General features: G+C 59.5%; 1 protein-coding gene across 1 annotated transcript in view; it reads right to left on the bottom strand.

The window, feature by feature from the left end:
• LOC146751147 (neuronal-glial cell adhesion molecule-like) overlaps window positions 1–16174 on the bottom strand; it is a gene marked incomplete at its 3' end in the record, with an annotated part of 65157 nt that overhangs the window by 11459 nt on the left and 37524 nt on the right. The window contains 3 exon segments of the mRNA XM_085535483.1: window positions 1339–1505; window positions 9122–9233; window positions 14682–14825. Coding sequence (XP_085391609.1) covers window positions 1339–1505; window positions 9122–9233; window positions 14682–14825 — 423 coding nt within the window.

The raw sequence follows: 16174 nt of genomic DNA, 5'->3' as shown, positions 1-16174 counted from the left end.
GGAGGGGTAAATAAGGGGGGTAGAGGGGCAGAAAATGGGGGGTAGGGGGGTAAATAAGGGGGGGTATGGGGGTAAATAAGGGGGGTAGGGGGGTAAGAAGGGGGTAGGGGGGTAGAAAAGGGGGGTAGGGGGGTAAAAAGGGGGTGGGGGGCAGATAAGGGGGGTAGGGGGGCAAATAAGGGGGTAGGGGGGTAAATAAGGGGGTATGGGGGTAAATAAGGGGGTAGGGGGGCAAATAAGGGGGGGTAGGGGGGCAAATAAGGGGGGGTAGGGGGGTAAAAGGGGGTGGGGGAGCAAAAAGAAGGGGTAAAATGGGGTTGGGGGCAAATAAAGGGGGTAGGGGGGTAATTAAGGGGGGGTAGGGGGGCAAATAAAGGGGGGTGGGGGTGGAAATAAGGGGGTTGGGGGGTAAATAAGGGGGGTAGGGGGGCAAATAAGGGGGGTAAGGGGGTAAATAAGGGGGGGTAGGGGGGTAAAATGGGGGTAGGGGGGTAGATAAGGGGGGTAGGGGGGTAAAAAGGGGGTAGGGGGGTAGATAAGGGGGGTAGGGGGGCAAATAAGGGGGGGTGGGGGGGCAAATAAGGGGGTGGGGGTCTCATATTGGGGTGGGGGTCCCATATAAGGGAGGTCCCATATTGACACCCCCCCCTCTCATTATTGGGGGGGGTCCCATATAGGGGGGTGGTCCCATATAGGGTGGGGGTCCCATATAGGGGGGTGGTCCCATATAGGGGTGGGGGTCCCATATTGGGGGGGGTCCCATATTGGGGTGGGGGTCCCATATAGGGGGGGTCCCATATAGGGTGGGGGTCCCATATAGGGGGGGTTCCCATATAGGGTCCCATATAGGGGTGGGGGTCCCATATAGGGTGGGGGTCCCATATAGGGTGGGGGTCCCTTTATGGGGGGGGGTCCCATATAGGGGGGGGGTTCCATATAGGGGGTGGGGGTCCCATATAGGGGGGGGGTTCCCATATAGGGTGGGGGTCCCATATAGGGTGGGGGTCCCATATAGGGGGGGATCCCATATAGGGTCCCATATAGGGTGGGGGTCCCATATAGGGGGGGTTCCCATATAGGTTCCCATATAGGGTGGGGGTCCCATATTGGGTGGGGGTCCCATATAGGGTGGGGGTCCCATATAGGGTGGGGGTCCCATATGGGTGGGGTCCCATATTGACACCCCTCCCCCCTCTTTATTAGGGGGGGGTCCCCTTATGGGGGGGGTTCCCATATAGGGTCCCATATAGGGGTGGGGTCCCATACAGGGGGGTCCCATATAGGGTGGGGGTCCCATATAGGGTGGGGGTCCCATATAGGGGGGGGGGGTCCCGTTACCTCTGACCATGAGCCTGGCCGTGATGCTGCCGTTGCTGTGTGTGTTCCAGGCCCGGCAGGTGAAGACCCCCCCGTCCCCCCCCCGCACGGAGCTGAGCCGCAGGGTCCCATTAGTGAACACAAAGGAACGGTCGTCCTGAAGGGCCGGCTCCAGGGAGGGGGTCAGCCTGGAATAGGGGGGGTTATGGGGGTCTATGGGGGGCTATGGGGCTGTTGGAGGGGTATTGGGGGGGGTTGTGGGGGTCTATGGGGGTCTATGGGGGTCTATGGGGCTGTTGGAGGGGTATTGGGGGGGGTTATGGGGGTCTATGGGGGTCTATGGGGCTGTTGGAGGGGTCCCAGGGGGTCTCAGGGGGGTCTCAGGGGGGTCTCAGGGGGTCTATGGGTCTATTGGGGGGGGTTATGGGGGTCTATGGGGGTCTATGGGGTGGCTATGGGGGTCTATGGGGGTCTATGGGGGTCTATGGGGTGGCTATGGGGGTCTATAGGGGTCTCAGGGGGCTCTCAGGGGGTCTATGGGTCTATTGGGGGGTATTGGGGGGGGTTATGGGGGTCTATGGGGGTCTATGGGGGTCTATGGGGTGGCTATGGGGGTCTATGGGGCTCTATGGGGGTCTATGGGGTGGCTATGGGGGTCTATGGGGTGGCTATGGGAGTCTATGGGGGTCTATGGGGTGTAATGTTGGGTGTATGGGGGTCTATGGGGGTCTATGGGTCTATTAGGGGGTATTGGGGGGGGGTTATGGGGGTCTATGGGGGTCTATGGGGTGGCTATAGGGGTCTATTGGGGTCTATGGGGTGGCTATGGGGGTCTATGAGGGTCTATGGGGGTCTATGGGGGTCTATGGGGTGGCTATGGGGGTCTATGGGGTGGCTATGGGGTGGCTATGGGGGTCTATGGGGGTCTATGGGGCTGTTGGAGGGGTATTGGGGGGGGTTATGGGGGTCTATGGGGTGGCTATGGGGGTCTATGGGGGTCTATGGGGCTGTTGGAGGGGTATTGGGGGGGGTTATGGGGGTCTATGGGGGTCTATGGGGGTCTATGCGGCTGTTGGAGGGGTATTGGGGGGGGTTATGGGGGTCTATGGGGGTCTATGGGGCAGTTGGAGGGGTATTGGGGGTGGCTATGGGGGTCTATGGGGGTCTATGGGGGTCTATGGGGGTCTATGCGGCTGTTGGAGGGGTATTGGGGGGGGTTATGGGGGTCTATGGGGGTCTATGGGGGTCTATGGGGGTCTATGGGGTGGCTATGGGGGTCTATGGGGGTCTATGGGGGTCTATGGGGGTCTATGCGGCTGTTGGAGGGGTATTGGGGGGGGTTATGGGGGTCTATGGGGGTCTATGGGGGTCTATGGGGGTCTATGGGGTGGCTATGGGGGTCTATGGGGGTCTATGGGGGTCTATGGGGTGGCTATGGGGGTCTATGGGGGTCTATGGGGGTCTATGGGGTGGCTAAGGGGGTCTATGGGGGTCTATGGGGATCTATGGGGATCTATGGGGGTCTGTGGGGGTCTATGGGGTGGCTATGGGGTGGCTATAGGGGTCTATGGGGTGGCTATGGGGGTCTATGGGGTGGCTATGGGGGTCTATGGGGGTCTATGGGGGTCTATGGGGTGGCTATGGGAGTCTGTGGGGGTCTATGGGGGTCTATGGGGTGGCTATGGGGGTCTATGGGGGTCTATGGGGGTGGCTATGGGGGTCTATGGGGGTCTATGGGGCTGTTGGAGGGGTATTGGGGGGGGTTATGGGGGTCTATGGGGGTCTATGGGGGTCTATGCGGCTGTTGGAGGGGTATTGGGGGGGGTTATGGGGGTCTATGGGGGTCTATGGGGTAGTTGGAGGGGTATTGGGGGTGGCTATGGGGGTCTATGGGGGTCTATGGGGGTCTATGGGGGTCTATGCGGCTGTTGGAGGGGTATTGGGGGGGGTTATGGGGGTCTATGGGGGTCTATGGGGGTCTATGGGGCTGTTGGAGGGGTATTGGGGGGGGTTATGGGGGTCTATGGGGGTCTATGGGGGTCTATGGGGCTGTTGGAGGGGTATTGGGGGGGGTTATGGGGGTCTATGGGGGTCTATGGGGCAGTTGGAGGGGTATTGGGGGTGGCTATGGGGGTCTATGGGGGTCTATGGGGGTCTATGGGGGTCTATGGGGCTGTTGGAGGGGTATTGGGGGGGGTTATGGGGGGTTATAGGGGGCTTTGGGGTGGCTATGGGGGTCTATGGGGGTCTATGGGGTGGCTATGGGGGTCTATGGGGTGGCTATGGGGGTCTCAGGGGGGTCTCAGGGGGTCTATGGGTCTATTGGGGGGTATTGGGGGGGGTTATGAGGGGGCTTATGGGGGTCTATGGGGGTCTATGGGGGTCTATGGGGTGGCTATGGGGGTCTATGGGGGTCTATGGGGTGGCTATGGGGGTCTATGGGGGTCTATGGGGCTGCTTGAGGGGTATTGGGGGTGGCTATGGGGGTCTATGGGGGTCTATGGGGGTCTATGGGGCTGTTGGAGGGGTATTGGGGGGGGTTATGGGGGTCTATGGGGGTCTATGGGGCTGTTGGAGGGGTATTGGGGGGGGTTATGGGGGTCTATGGGGGTCTATGGGGTGGCTATGGGGGTCTATAGGGGTCTCAGGGGTGGCTATGGGGGTCTATGGGGCAGTTGGAGGGGTATTGGGGCTGGCTATGGGGGTCTATGGGGGTCTATAGGGGTCTCAGGGGGGTCTCAGGGGGTCTATGGGTCTATTGGGGAGTATTGGGGGGGTTATGGGGGTCAATGGGGGGCTATGGGGGTCAATGGGGGGCTATGGGGTGGCTATGGGGGTCTATGGGGGTCTATGGGGTGGCTATGGGGGTCTATGGGGGTCTATGGGGGTCTATGGGGGTCTATGGGGTGGCTATGGGAGTCTATGGGGGTCTATGGGGTGTAATGTTGGGTGTATGGGGGTCTATGGGGGTCTATGGGGCTGTTGGAGGGGTATTGGGGGGGGTTATGGGGGTCTATGGGGGTCTATGGGGTGGCTATGGGGGTCTATGGGGGTCTATGGGGTGGCTAGGGGGGTCTATGGGGTGGCAATGGGGGTCTATGGGGGTCTATGGGGTGGCTATGGGGTGGCTATGGGGGTCTATGGGGGTCTATGGGGGGCTATGGGGGTCTATGGGGTGGCTATGGGGGTCTATGGGGGTCTATGGGGCTGTTGGAGGGGTCCCAGGGGGTCTCAGGGGGGTCTCAAGGGGTCTATGGGTCTATTAGGGGGTATTGGGGGGGGGTTATGGGGGTCTATGGGGTGGCTATGGGGGTCTATGGGGGTCTATGGGGGTCTATGGGGGTCTATGGGGCTGTTGGAGGGGTATTGGGGGGGGTTATGGGGGTCTATGGGGGTCTATGGGGTGGCTATGGGGTGGTTATGGGGGGTTATGGGGGTCTATGGGGTGGCTATGGGGGTCTATGGGGGTCTATGGGGTGGCTATGGGGGTCTATGGGGGTCTATGGGGGTCTATGGGGTCTATGGGGCTGTTGGAGGGGTATTGGGGGGGGTTATGGGGGTCTATGGGGGTCTATGGGGTGGCTATGGGGTGGTTATGGGGGGTTATGGGGGTCTATGGGGTGGCTATGGGGGTCTATGGGGGTCTATGGGGTGGCTATGGGGGTCTATGGGGGTCTATGGGGCTGCTGGAGGGGTATTGGGGGGGGTTATGGGGGTCTATGGGGGTCTATGGGGGTCTATGGGGTGGCTATGGGGCTCTATGGGGGTCTATGGGGTGGCTATGGGGGTCTATGGGGTGGCTATGGGGGTCTGTGGGGGTCTATGGGGTGGCTATGGGGTGGCTATGGCAGTCTATGGGGGTCTATGGGGTGGCTATGGGGGTCTATGGGGGTCTAAGGGGGTCTATGGGGTGGCTGTGGGGCTCTATGGGGTGGCTATGGGGGTCTATGGGGTGGCTATGGGGGTCTATGGGGGTCTATGGGGTGGCTATGGGGGTCTATGGGGGTCTATGGGGCGGCTATGGGGGGTCTATGGGCGTCTATGGGGGTCTATGGGGTGGCTATGGGGGTCTATGGGGGTCTATGGGGTGGCTATGGGGGTCTATGGGGGTCTATGGGGCTGCTGGAGGGGTATTGGGGGGGGTTATGGGGGTCTATGGGGGTCTATGGGGGTCTATGGGGTGGCTATGGGGGTCTATGGGGGTCTATGGGGTGGCTATTGGGGGTCTATGGGGGTCTATGGGGTGGCTATGGGGGTCTATGGGGGTCTATGGGTGGCTATGGGGGTCTATGGGGGTCTATGGGGGTCTATGGGGGTCTATGGGGTGGCTAGGGGGTCTATGGGGCTGCTGGAGGGGTATTGGGGGGGTTATGGGGGTCTATGGGGGTCTATAGGGGTCTATGGGGCTGTTGGAGGGGTATTGGGGGGGGTTATGGGGGTCTATGGGGGTCTATGGGGCTGTTGGAGGGGTATTGGGGGGGGTTATGGGGGGTTATGGGGGTCTATGGGGTGGCTATGGGGGTCTATGGGGGTCTATGGGGCAGTTGGAGGGGTATTGGGGGGGGTTATGGGGGTCTATGGGGGTCTATGGGGCTGTTGGAGGGGTATTGGGGGGGGTTATGGGGGGTTATAGGGGTCTATGGGGGTCTATGGGGGTCTATGGGGGTCTATGTGGGTCTATGGAATGGCTATGGGGGTCTATGGGGGTCTATGGGGCTGCTGGAGGGGTATTGGGGGGGGTTATGGGGGTCTATGGGGGTCTATGGGGGTCTATGGGGTGGCTATGGGGGTCTATGGGGGTCTATGGGGGTCTATGGGGGTCTATGGGGCTGTTAAAGGGGTATTGGGGGGGGTTATGGGGGTCTATGGGGTGGCTATGGGGGTCTATGGGGGTCTATGGGGGTCTATGGGGTGGCTATGGGGGTCTATGGGGGTCTATGGGGCTGTTGGGGGGTATTGGGGGGGGTTATGAGGGGGGTTATGGGGGTCTATGGGGGTCTATGGGGTGTCTATGGGGGTCTATGGGGGTCTATGGGGGTCTATGGGGTGGCTATGGGGGTCTATGGGGGTCTATGGGGCTGTTGGGGGGTATTGGGGGGGGTTATGAGGGGTGTTATGGGGGTCTATGGGGGTCTATGGGGTGGCTATGGGGGTCTATGGGGGTCTATGGGGGTCTATGGGGTGGCTATGGGGGTCTATGGGGGTCTATGGGGCTGTTGAAGGGGTATTGGGGGGGGTTATGGGGGTCTATGGGGGTCTATGGGGTGGCTATGGGGGTCTATGGGGGTCTATGGGGTGGCTATGGGGGTCTATGGGGGTCTATGGGGGTCTATGGGGGTCTATGGGGTGGCTATGGGGGTCTATGGGGGTCTATGGGGTGGTGAACACAAAGGAACGGTCGTCCTGAAGGGCCGGCTCCAAAGAGGGGGTCAGCCTGGAATAGGGGGGGTTATGGGGGTCTATGGGGGTCTATGGGGTGGCTATGGCAGTCTATGGGGGGCTATGGGGTGGTTATGAGGGTCTATGGGGGTCTATGGGGTGGCTATGGGGGTCTATGGGGGTCTATGGGGTGGCTATGGGGGTCTATGGGGGTCTATGGGGGTCTATGGGGGTCTATGGGGCTGTTGGAGAGGTATTGGGGGGGGTTATGGGGGTCTATGGGGGTCTATGGGGGTCTATGGGGTGGCTATGGGTGTCTATGGGGTGGCTATGGGGGTCTATGGGGGTCTATGGGGGTCTATGGGGTGTGATGGGGGTCTATGGGGTGGCTATGGGTGTCTATGGGGTGGCTATGGGTGTCTATGGGGTGGCTATAGGGGTCTATGGGGGTCTATGGGGGTCTATGGGGTGGCTATGGGGGTCTATGGGGTGGCTATGGGGTGGCTATGGGGGTCTATGGGGTGGCTATAGGGGTCTATGGGGGTCTATGGGGGTCTATGGGGCTGTTGGAGGGGTCCCAGGGGGTCTCAGGGAGGTCTCAGGGGGTCTATGGGTCTATTAGGGGGTATTGGGGGGGGTTATGGGGGTCTATGGGGGTCTATGGGGGGCTATGGGGGTCTATGGGGGTCTATGGGGGTTTATGGGGGTCTCTGGGTCTCTATAGGGTCTATGGGGGGGTTATGGGGTTTATGGGGTCTCAGGGGGTCTATGGGTCTCTATGGGGTCTATGGGGTGTTATGGGGGTCTATGGGGGTCTCTGGGTCTCTATGGGTCTCTATAGGGTCTATGGGGGTCTATGGGGGTCTCTGGGTCTATAGGGTCTATGGGGGTTTATGGGGGTCTCGGGTCTCTGGGTCTCTATAGGGTCTCTGGGGTCTATGGGGGGGTTATGGGGTTTATGGGGGTCTATGGGGGGTTATGGGGGTCTATGGGGGTCTCAGGGGGTCTCTGGGTCTCTATAGGGTCTATGGGGGTCTCAGGGGGTCTCAGGGGCTCTATAGGGTCTATGGGGGGTTATGGGGGGTTATGGGGTGACTATAGGGTTTATGGGGGTCTCTGGGGGTCTCTGGGTCTCTATGGGTCTCTATAGGGTCTATGGGGGTTTATGGGGGTCTCTGGGGCTCTATAGGGTCTCTGGGGTCTCTGGGGGTCTATGGGGGTCTATGGGTCTCTATAGGGTCTATAGGGTCTATGGGGGTTTATGGGAGTCTCTGGGGCTCTATAGGGTCTATGGGGGGGTTATGGGGCTCTATAGGGTCTATGGGGTCTATGGGGGTCTCTGGGTCTCTATAGGGTCTATGGGGGGTCTCAGGGGGTCTCTGGGTCTCTATAGGGTCTCTGGGGGTCTCTGGGTCTCTATAGGGTCTATGGGTCTCTATGGGGTCTATGGGGGGTTATGGGGTCTCTGGGGCTCTATAGGGTCTATGGGGGTTTATGGGGGTCTCAGGGTCTCTGGGTCTCTATAGGGTCTCTGGGGTCTCTGGGGGTCTATGGGTCTCTATAGGGTCTATAGGGTCTATGGGGGTTTATGGGAGTCTCTGGAGCTCTATAGGGTCTATGGGGGGGTTATGGGGTCTATGGGGGTCTATGGGTCTCTATAGGGTCTATGGGGGGGTTATGGGGGTCTCTGGGGCTCTATAGGGTCTATGGGGGTCTATGGGGGTCTATGGGGGTCTATGGGTCTCTATAGGGTCTATAGGGTCTATGGGGGGTTATGGGGGTCTCTGGGGCTCTATAGGGTCTATGGGGGTCTATGGGGGTCTCAGGGGGTCTATGGGTCTCTATAGGGTCTATGGGGGGTTATGGGGCTCTATAGGGTCTATGGGGGTCTCTGGGGGTTATGGGGCTCTATAGGGTCTATGGGGGTCTCAGGGGGTCTCTGGGGCTCTATAGGGTCTCTATAGGGTCTATGGGGGGGTTATGGGGTCTATGGGGCTCTATGGGGCTCTATAGGGTCTATGGGGGGTTATGGGGGGTTATGGGTCTCTATAGGGTCTATGGGGGTCTATGGGGCTCTGTGGGTCTCTATGGGGTCTATGGGGTGGCTATGGGAGTCTATGGGGGTCTATGGGGGTCTATGGGGTGGCTATAAGGGTCTATGGGTCTCTATAGGGTCTATGGGGGTCTCAGGAGGTCTATGGGTCTCTATAGGGTCTATGGGGGGTCTATGGGGGTCTATGGGGGTCTATGGGTCTCTATAGGGTCTATAGGGTCTATGGGGGTTTATGGGAGTCTCTGGGGCTCTATAGGGTCTATGGGGGGGTTATGGGGTCTATGGGGGTCTATGGGGCTCTATAGGGTCTATGGGGGGTTATGGGGGTCTATGGGTCTCTATAGGGTTTATGGGGGTCTCTGGGGGTCTCACCACTGGAAGCTGGGCTGTGGGGCCCCGAAGTTCCTGCAGTGCATCAGCACCGTGTGATTCTCCACCACCTCGTAGGGGGTCTCGTCCTCCGTCAGGATCCGAACGGGCAGCTCTAAATGTGGGGAGGGGGCTTCAGGAGACCCCCCCCCACCCACCCTGCCCCACACAGCCCCCTCCGCCCCATAGATCCCCATAGAAACCCCCCCTGCCCCACACAGCCCCCTCTGCCCCATAGATCCCTATAGATCCCCATAGAAACCCCCCCTGCCCCACACAGCCCCCTCCGCCCCATAGATCCCCATAGATCCCCATAGAAACCCCCCCTGCCCCACACAGCCCCCTCTGCCCCATAGATCCCCATAGATCCCCATAGAAACCCCCCCTGCCCCACACAGCCCCCTCCGCCCCATAGATCCCCAGAGAAACCCCATAGAAACCATCCCCCCCCACCGACCCTGCCCCACACAGCCCCCTCCGCCCCATAGATCCCCATAGAAACCCCCCCCTGCCCCACACAGCCCCCTCTGCCCCATAGATCCCTATAGATCCCCATAGAAACCCCCCCTGCCCCACACAGCCCCCTCCGCCCCATAGATCCCCATAGAAACCCCATAGAAACCACCCCCCCACCGACCCTGCCCCACACAGCCACCTCCGCCCCATAGATCCCTATAGAAACCCCCCCCTGCCCCACACAGCCCCCTCCGCCCCATAGATCCCCATAGAAACCCCCCCTGCCCCACACAGCCCCCTCCGCCCCATAGATCCCCATAGAAACCCCATAGAAACCCCCCCTGCCCCACACAGCCCCCTCCGCCCCATAGATCCCTATAGATCCCCATAGATCCCCATAGAAACCCCCCCCTGCCCCACACAGCCCCCTCCGCCCCATAGATCCCCATAGATCCCCATAGATCCCCATAGAAACCCCCCCCTGCCCCACACAGCCCCCTCCGCCCCATAGATCCCTATAGATCCCCATAGATCCCCAGAGAAACCCCATAGAAACCCCCCCTGCCCCACACAGCCCCCTCTGCCCCATAGATCCCCATAGAAACCCCCCCCTGCCCCACACAGCCCCCTCTGCCCCATAGATCCCCATAGATCCCCATAGAAACCCCCCCTGCCCCACACAGCCCCCTCTGCCCCATAGATCCCCATAGATCCCCATAGAAACCCCCCCTGCCCCACACAGCCCCCTCTGCCCCATAGATCCCCATAGATCCCCATAGAAACCCCATAGAAACCCCCCCCTGCCCCACACAGCCCCCTCTGCCCCATAGATCCCCAGAGAAACCCCATAGAACCCCCCCCCTGCCCCACACAGCCCCCTCCGCCCCATAGATCCCCATAGAAACCCCCCCCTGCCCCACACAGCCCCCTCTGCCCCATAGATCCCCATAGAAACCCCATAGAAACCCCCCCTGCCCCACACAGCCCCCTCCGCCCCATAGATCCCTATAGATCCCCATAGATCCCCATAGAAACCCCCCCCTGCCCCACACAGCCCCCTCTGCCCCATAGATACCCATAGAAACCCCCCCCTGCCCCACACAGCCCCCTCTGCCCCATAGATCCCTATAGATCCCCATAGAAACCCCCCCTGCCCCACACAGCCCCCTCTGCCCCATAGATCCCCATAGATCCCCATAGAAACCCCCCCCTGCCCCACACAGCCCCCTCTGCCCCATAGATCCCCATAGAAACCATCCCCCCCCACCCACCCTGCCCCACACAGCCCCCTCTGCCCCATAGATCCCCATAGAAACCCCATAGAAACCACCACCCCCCACCGACCCTGCCCCACACAGCCCCCTCCGCCCCATAGAGCCCCATAGAAACCACCCCCCCCACCCACCCTGCCCCACACAGCCGTTGGCCATGACCCGGCCGTGCCTATGGGGTTTCTATGGGTCCCTATGGGTCCCTATGGGTCGCTATGGGTCGCTATGGGTCCCTATGGGGTTTCTATGGGTCCCTATGGGTCGCTATGGGTCCCTATAGGGTTCTATGGGGTTTCTATGGGTCGCTATGGGTCGCTATGGGTCCCTATGGGTCGCTATGTGTCGCTATGGGTCGCTATGGGTCCCTATGGGTCACTATGGGTCGCTATGGGTCGCTATGGGTCCCTATGGGTTCCTATGGGTCGCTATGGGTCCCTATGGGGTTTCTATGGGGTTCTATGGGGTCTCTATGGGTCGCTATGGGTCGCTATGGGTCGCTATGGGTCGCTATGGGTCCCTATGGGTCTCTATGGGTCGCTATGGGTCGCTATGGGGTGTCTATGGGTCCCTATAGGGTTCTATGGGGTTCTATGGGGTTTCTATGGGTCCCTATAGGGTTCTATGGGGTTTCTATGGGTCCCTATAGGGTTCTATGGGGTGTCTATGGGTCCCTATAGGGTTCTATGGGGTTCTATGGGGTTTCTATGGGTCCCTATAGGGTTCTATGGGGTTTCTATGGGTCCCTATAGGGTTCTATGGGGTTTCTATGGGTCCCTATAGGGTTCTATGGGGTTTCTATGGGGTTTCTATGGGTCCCGTACCCACGACGTGCACGAAGCCGTTGGCCATGACCCGGCCGTGCCTATGGGGGTTCTATGGGGTCCCTATGGGGCACTATGGGTCTCTATGGGTCTCTATGGGTCGCTATGGGTCCCTATGGGTCGCTATGGGTCCCTATGGGTCTCTATGGGTCGCTATGGGTCCCTATGGGTCCCTATGGCTCGCTATGGGTCCCTATGGGGTTTCTATGGGTCCCTATGGGGTGTCTATGGGTCCCTATGGGTCGCTATGGGTCGCTATGGGTCGCTATGGGTCGCTATGGGTCCCTATGGGTCGCTATGGGTCGCTATGGGTCCCTATGGGTCCTATGGGTCCCTATGGGTCCCTATGGGTCGCTATGGGTCGCTATGGGTCGCTATGGGTCGCTATGGGTCTCTATGGGTCCCTATGGGTCGCTATGGGTCCCTATGGGTCCTATGGGTCCCTATGGGTCCCTATAGGGTTCTATGGGTCCCTATAGGGTTCTATGGGGTTCTATGGGTCCCTATGGGTCCCTATGGGTCGCTATGGGTCTCTATGGGTCCCTATAGGGTTCTATGGGTCTCTATGGGTCTCTATGGGTCTCTATGGGTCCCGTACCCACGACGTGCACGAAGCCGTTGGCCATGACCCGGCCGTGCCTATGGGGGTTCTATGGGGTTTCTATAGGGTTCTATGGGGTCCTATAGGGGTTCTATGGGGTTTCTATGGGTCCCTATGGGTCCCTATGGGTCTCTATGGGTCGCTATGGGTCCCTATAGGGTTCTATGGGGTTCTATGGGGTTCTATGGGGTTTCTATGGGTCCCTATGGGGTTCTATAGGGTTCTATGGGTCCCTATGGGGTTCTATGGGGTTTCTATGGGTCCCGTACCCACGACGTGCACGAAGCCGTTGGCCATGACCCGGCCGTGCCTATGGGGTTTCTATGGGTCCCTATGGGTCCCTATAGGGTTCTATGGGTCCCTATGGGTCCCTATAGGGTTCTATGGGTCCCTATGGGTCCCTATAGGGTTCTATGGGTCTCTATGGGTCCCTATAGGGTTCTATGGGGTTCTATGGGGTCTCTATGGGTCCCTATGGGTCCCTATGGGGTCTCTATGGGTCCCTATGGGTCCCTATAGGGTTCTATGGGTCTCTATGGGTCTCTATGGGTCCCGTACCCACGACGTGCACGAAGCCGTTGGCCATGACCCGGCCGTGCCTATGGGGGTTCTATGGGTCCCTATGGGTCCCTATGGGTCCCTATGGGTCCCTATGGGGTTCTATGGGGTTCTATGGGTCGCTATGGGTCCCTATAGGGTTCTATGGGGTTTCTATGGGTCCCTATGGGTCGCTATGGGTCCCTATGGGGTGTCTATGGGGTTCTATGGGGTTTCTATGGGTCCCTATGGGGTGTCTATGGGGTTCTATGGGGTCTCTATGGGTCCCTATGGGTCCCTATGGGTCTCTATGGGTCCCTATGGGTCCCTATGGGTCCCTATGGGTCGCTATGGGTCCCTATGGGTCCTATGGGGTCCCTATGGGTCGCTATGGGTCGCTATGGGTCTCTATGGGTCTCTATGGGTCGCTATGGGTCCCTATGGGTCTCTATGGGTCCCTATGGGTCGCTATGGGTCGCTATGGGTCGCTATGGGTCGCTATGGGTCTCTATGGGTCTCTATGGGTCCCTATAGGGTTCTATGGGGTTTCTATGGGTCCCTATGGGTCGCTATGGGTCCCTATGGGTCGCTATGGGTCCCTATGGGTCCCTAAGTGTCCCTATGGGGTTTCTATGGGTCTCTATGGGTCCCTATGGGTCGCTATGGGTCCCTATGGGTCGCTATGGGTCGCTATGGGTCCCTATGGGTCGCTATGGGTCGCTATGGGGCGCTATGGGTCCCTATGGGTCGCTATGGGTCGCTATGGGTGTCTATGGGGTGTCTATGGGGTGTCTATGGGTCGCTATGGGTCCCTATGGGTCCCTATGGGGTTTCTATGGGTCCCTATGAATCCCTATGGGTCGCTATGGGTTCCTATGGGTCCCTATGGGGTGTCTATGGGGTCTCTATGGGGTTCTATGGGTCCCTATGGGTTCCTATGGGTCCCTATAGGGTTCTATGGGGTGTCTATGGGTCCCTATGGGTCCCTATGGGTTTCTATGGGGTTCTATGGGTCCCTATGGGTCCCTATGGGGTCTCTATGGGTCCCTATAGGTCTCTATGGGGTCCCTATGGGTCTCTATGGGTCTCTATGGGTCCCTATGGGTCCTATGGGTCCCTATGGGTCCCTATGGGTCCCTATAGGGTTCTATAGGTCGCTATGGGTCTCTATGTGTCCCTATGGGTCTCTATGGGTCGCTATGGGTCCCTATGGGTCCCTATAGGGTTCTATGGGGTTTCTATGGGTCGCTATGGGTCCCTATGGGTCCCTATGGGGTGTCTATGGGTCCCTATGGGTCCCTATAGGGTTCTATGGGTCCCTATGGGTCCCTATAGGGCTCTATGGGTCTCTATGGGTCCCTATAGGGTTCTATGGGGTCTCTATGGGTCTCTATGGGTCGCTATGGGTCGCTATGGGTCCCTATAGGGTTCTATGGGTCCCTATGGGTCGCTATGGGTCTCTATGGGTCCCTATAGGGTTCTATGGGGTTCTATGGGGTTCTATGGGTCCCTATGGGTCTCTATGGGTCTCTATAGGGTTCTATGGGTTCCTATGGGTCTCTATGGGTCTCTATGGGTCCCTATGGGTTTCTATGGGGTTTCTATGGGTCTCTATGGGTCCCTATAGGGTTCTATGGGTTTCTATGGGTCTCTATGGGTCCCTATGGGTCTCTATGGGTCCCTATGGGTCTCTATGGGTCCCTATAGGGTTCTATGGGTCTCTATGGGTCCCTATAGGGTTCTATGGGGTTCTATGGGTCCCTATGGGTCCCTATAGGGTTCTATGGGTCCCTATGGGTCCCTATGGGTCTCTATGGGTCCCTATGGGTCCCTATAGGGTTCTATGGGTTTCTATGGGGTTTCTATGGGTCCCGTACCCACGACGTGCACGAAGCCGTTGGCCATGACCCGGCCGTGCCGGTTCGTCGCCCCGCATTGAAGCACCGCGGTGTCGTTGGGCCGAAGATCCGGTAGCACCAAAGAACCGGCCCGGATCAGGAAGCGGGACGGATCCGGAGCCGCTAATGGGGAACAAAGGGGGGAAATGGGGGGGTTAAATGGGGGGGGGGGTTAGAATGGGGGTGGGGCTTAAAATGGGGGGGGAGACGGGACCCATAGGGACACCCCCCCCCCAGAGACCCCAATCCTCCCCCCATATACCCCATAGGGACCCCAAATACCCCATAGGGACCCCCCATAGGGACCCCCCCCCCCCAGAGACCCCAATCCCCCCCCCCTATATCCCCACCTGGACCCCAAATACCCCATAGGGACCCCCAACCCCAACCCCCCCCCCAAGACCCCAATTTCCCCCCCTATATCCCCACAGGGACCCCAATAGGGGACCCCATAGGGACCCCCAACCCTCCCCCCCAAGACCCCAATTTGCCCCTCCATATACCCCATAGGGACCCCAAAATGCCCCCATATACCCCGTAAGGACCCCCCATAGGGACCCCCCATAGGGAGCCCCCCCAAAGACCCCAATCTCCCCCCTCCATATCCCCATAGGGACCCCCATATACCCCATAGGTACCCCCTAACCCCCCCATATCCCCATAGGGACCCCATAACCCCCCCCATATCCCCATAGGTACCCCATAACCCCCCCATATCCCCATAGGGACCCCATAACCCCCCCATAACCCCATAGGTACCCCATAACCCCCCCATATCCCCATAAGGACCCCATAACCCCCCCATATCCCCATAGGGATCCCCATAACCCCCCCATAACCCCATAGGGATCCCCATAACCCCCCCATAACCCCATAGGGACCCCCATAGGGACCCCATAACCCCATAGGGACCCCATAACCCCACAGGGACCCCCATATACCCCACAGGTACCCCATAACCCCCCCATATCCCCATAGGGACCCCCATAACCCCCCATATCCCCATAGGGACCCCCATATACCCCATAGGGATCCCCCTAACCCCCCCATAACCCCATAGGGACCCCCATATACCCCATAGGGATCCCCATAACCCCCCCATATCCCCATAGGTACCCCCTAACCCCCCCATATACCCCATAGGGACCCCATAACCCCCCCATAACCCCATAGGGACCCCATAACCCCCCCATATCCCCATAGGGACCCCATAACCCCCCCCATAACCCAATAGGGACCCCCATATACCCCATAAGTACCCCATAACCCCCCCATATCCCCATAGGGACCCCATAACCCCCCCATAACCCCATAGGGACCCCATAAAGCCCCATATCCCCATAGAGACCCCATAACCCCCCCATATCCCCATAGGGACCCCCATATACCCCATAGGGACCCCATAACCCCCCCATATCCCCATAGGGACCCCCATAACCCCCCCATAACCCCATAGGGACCCCCATATACCC

The sequence above is a fragment of the Coturnix japonica genome, unplaced genomic scaffold (assembly GCF_054131305.1).
Source record: "Coturnix japonica strain WE unplaced genomic scaffold, WE-NBRP24 Scf125, whole genome shotgun sequence".
In the NCBI taxonomy this organism is placed as follows: Eukaryota; Metazoa; Chordata; class Aves; order Galliformes; family Phasianidae; genus Coturnix; species Coturnix japonica.
Note: the sequence above shows the minus strand (reverse complement) of the source record. Positions and strands in the feature narration are given on the sequence as shown.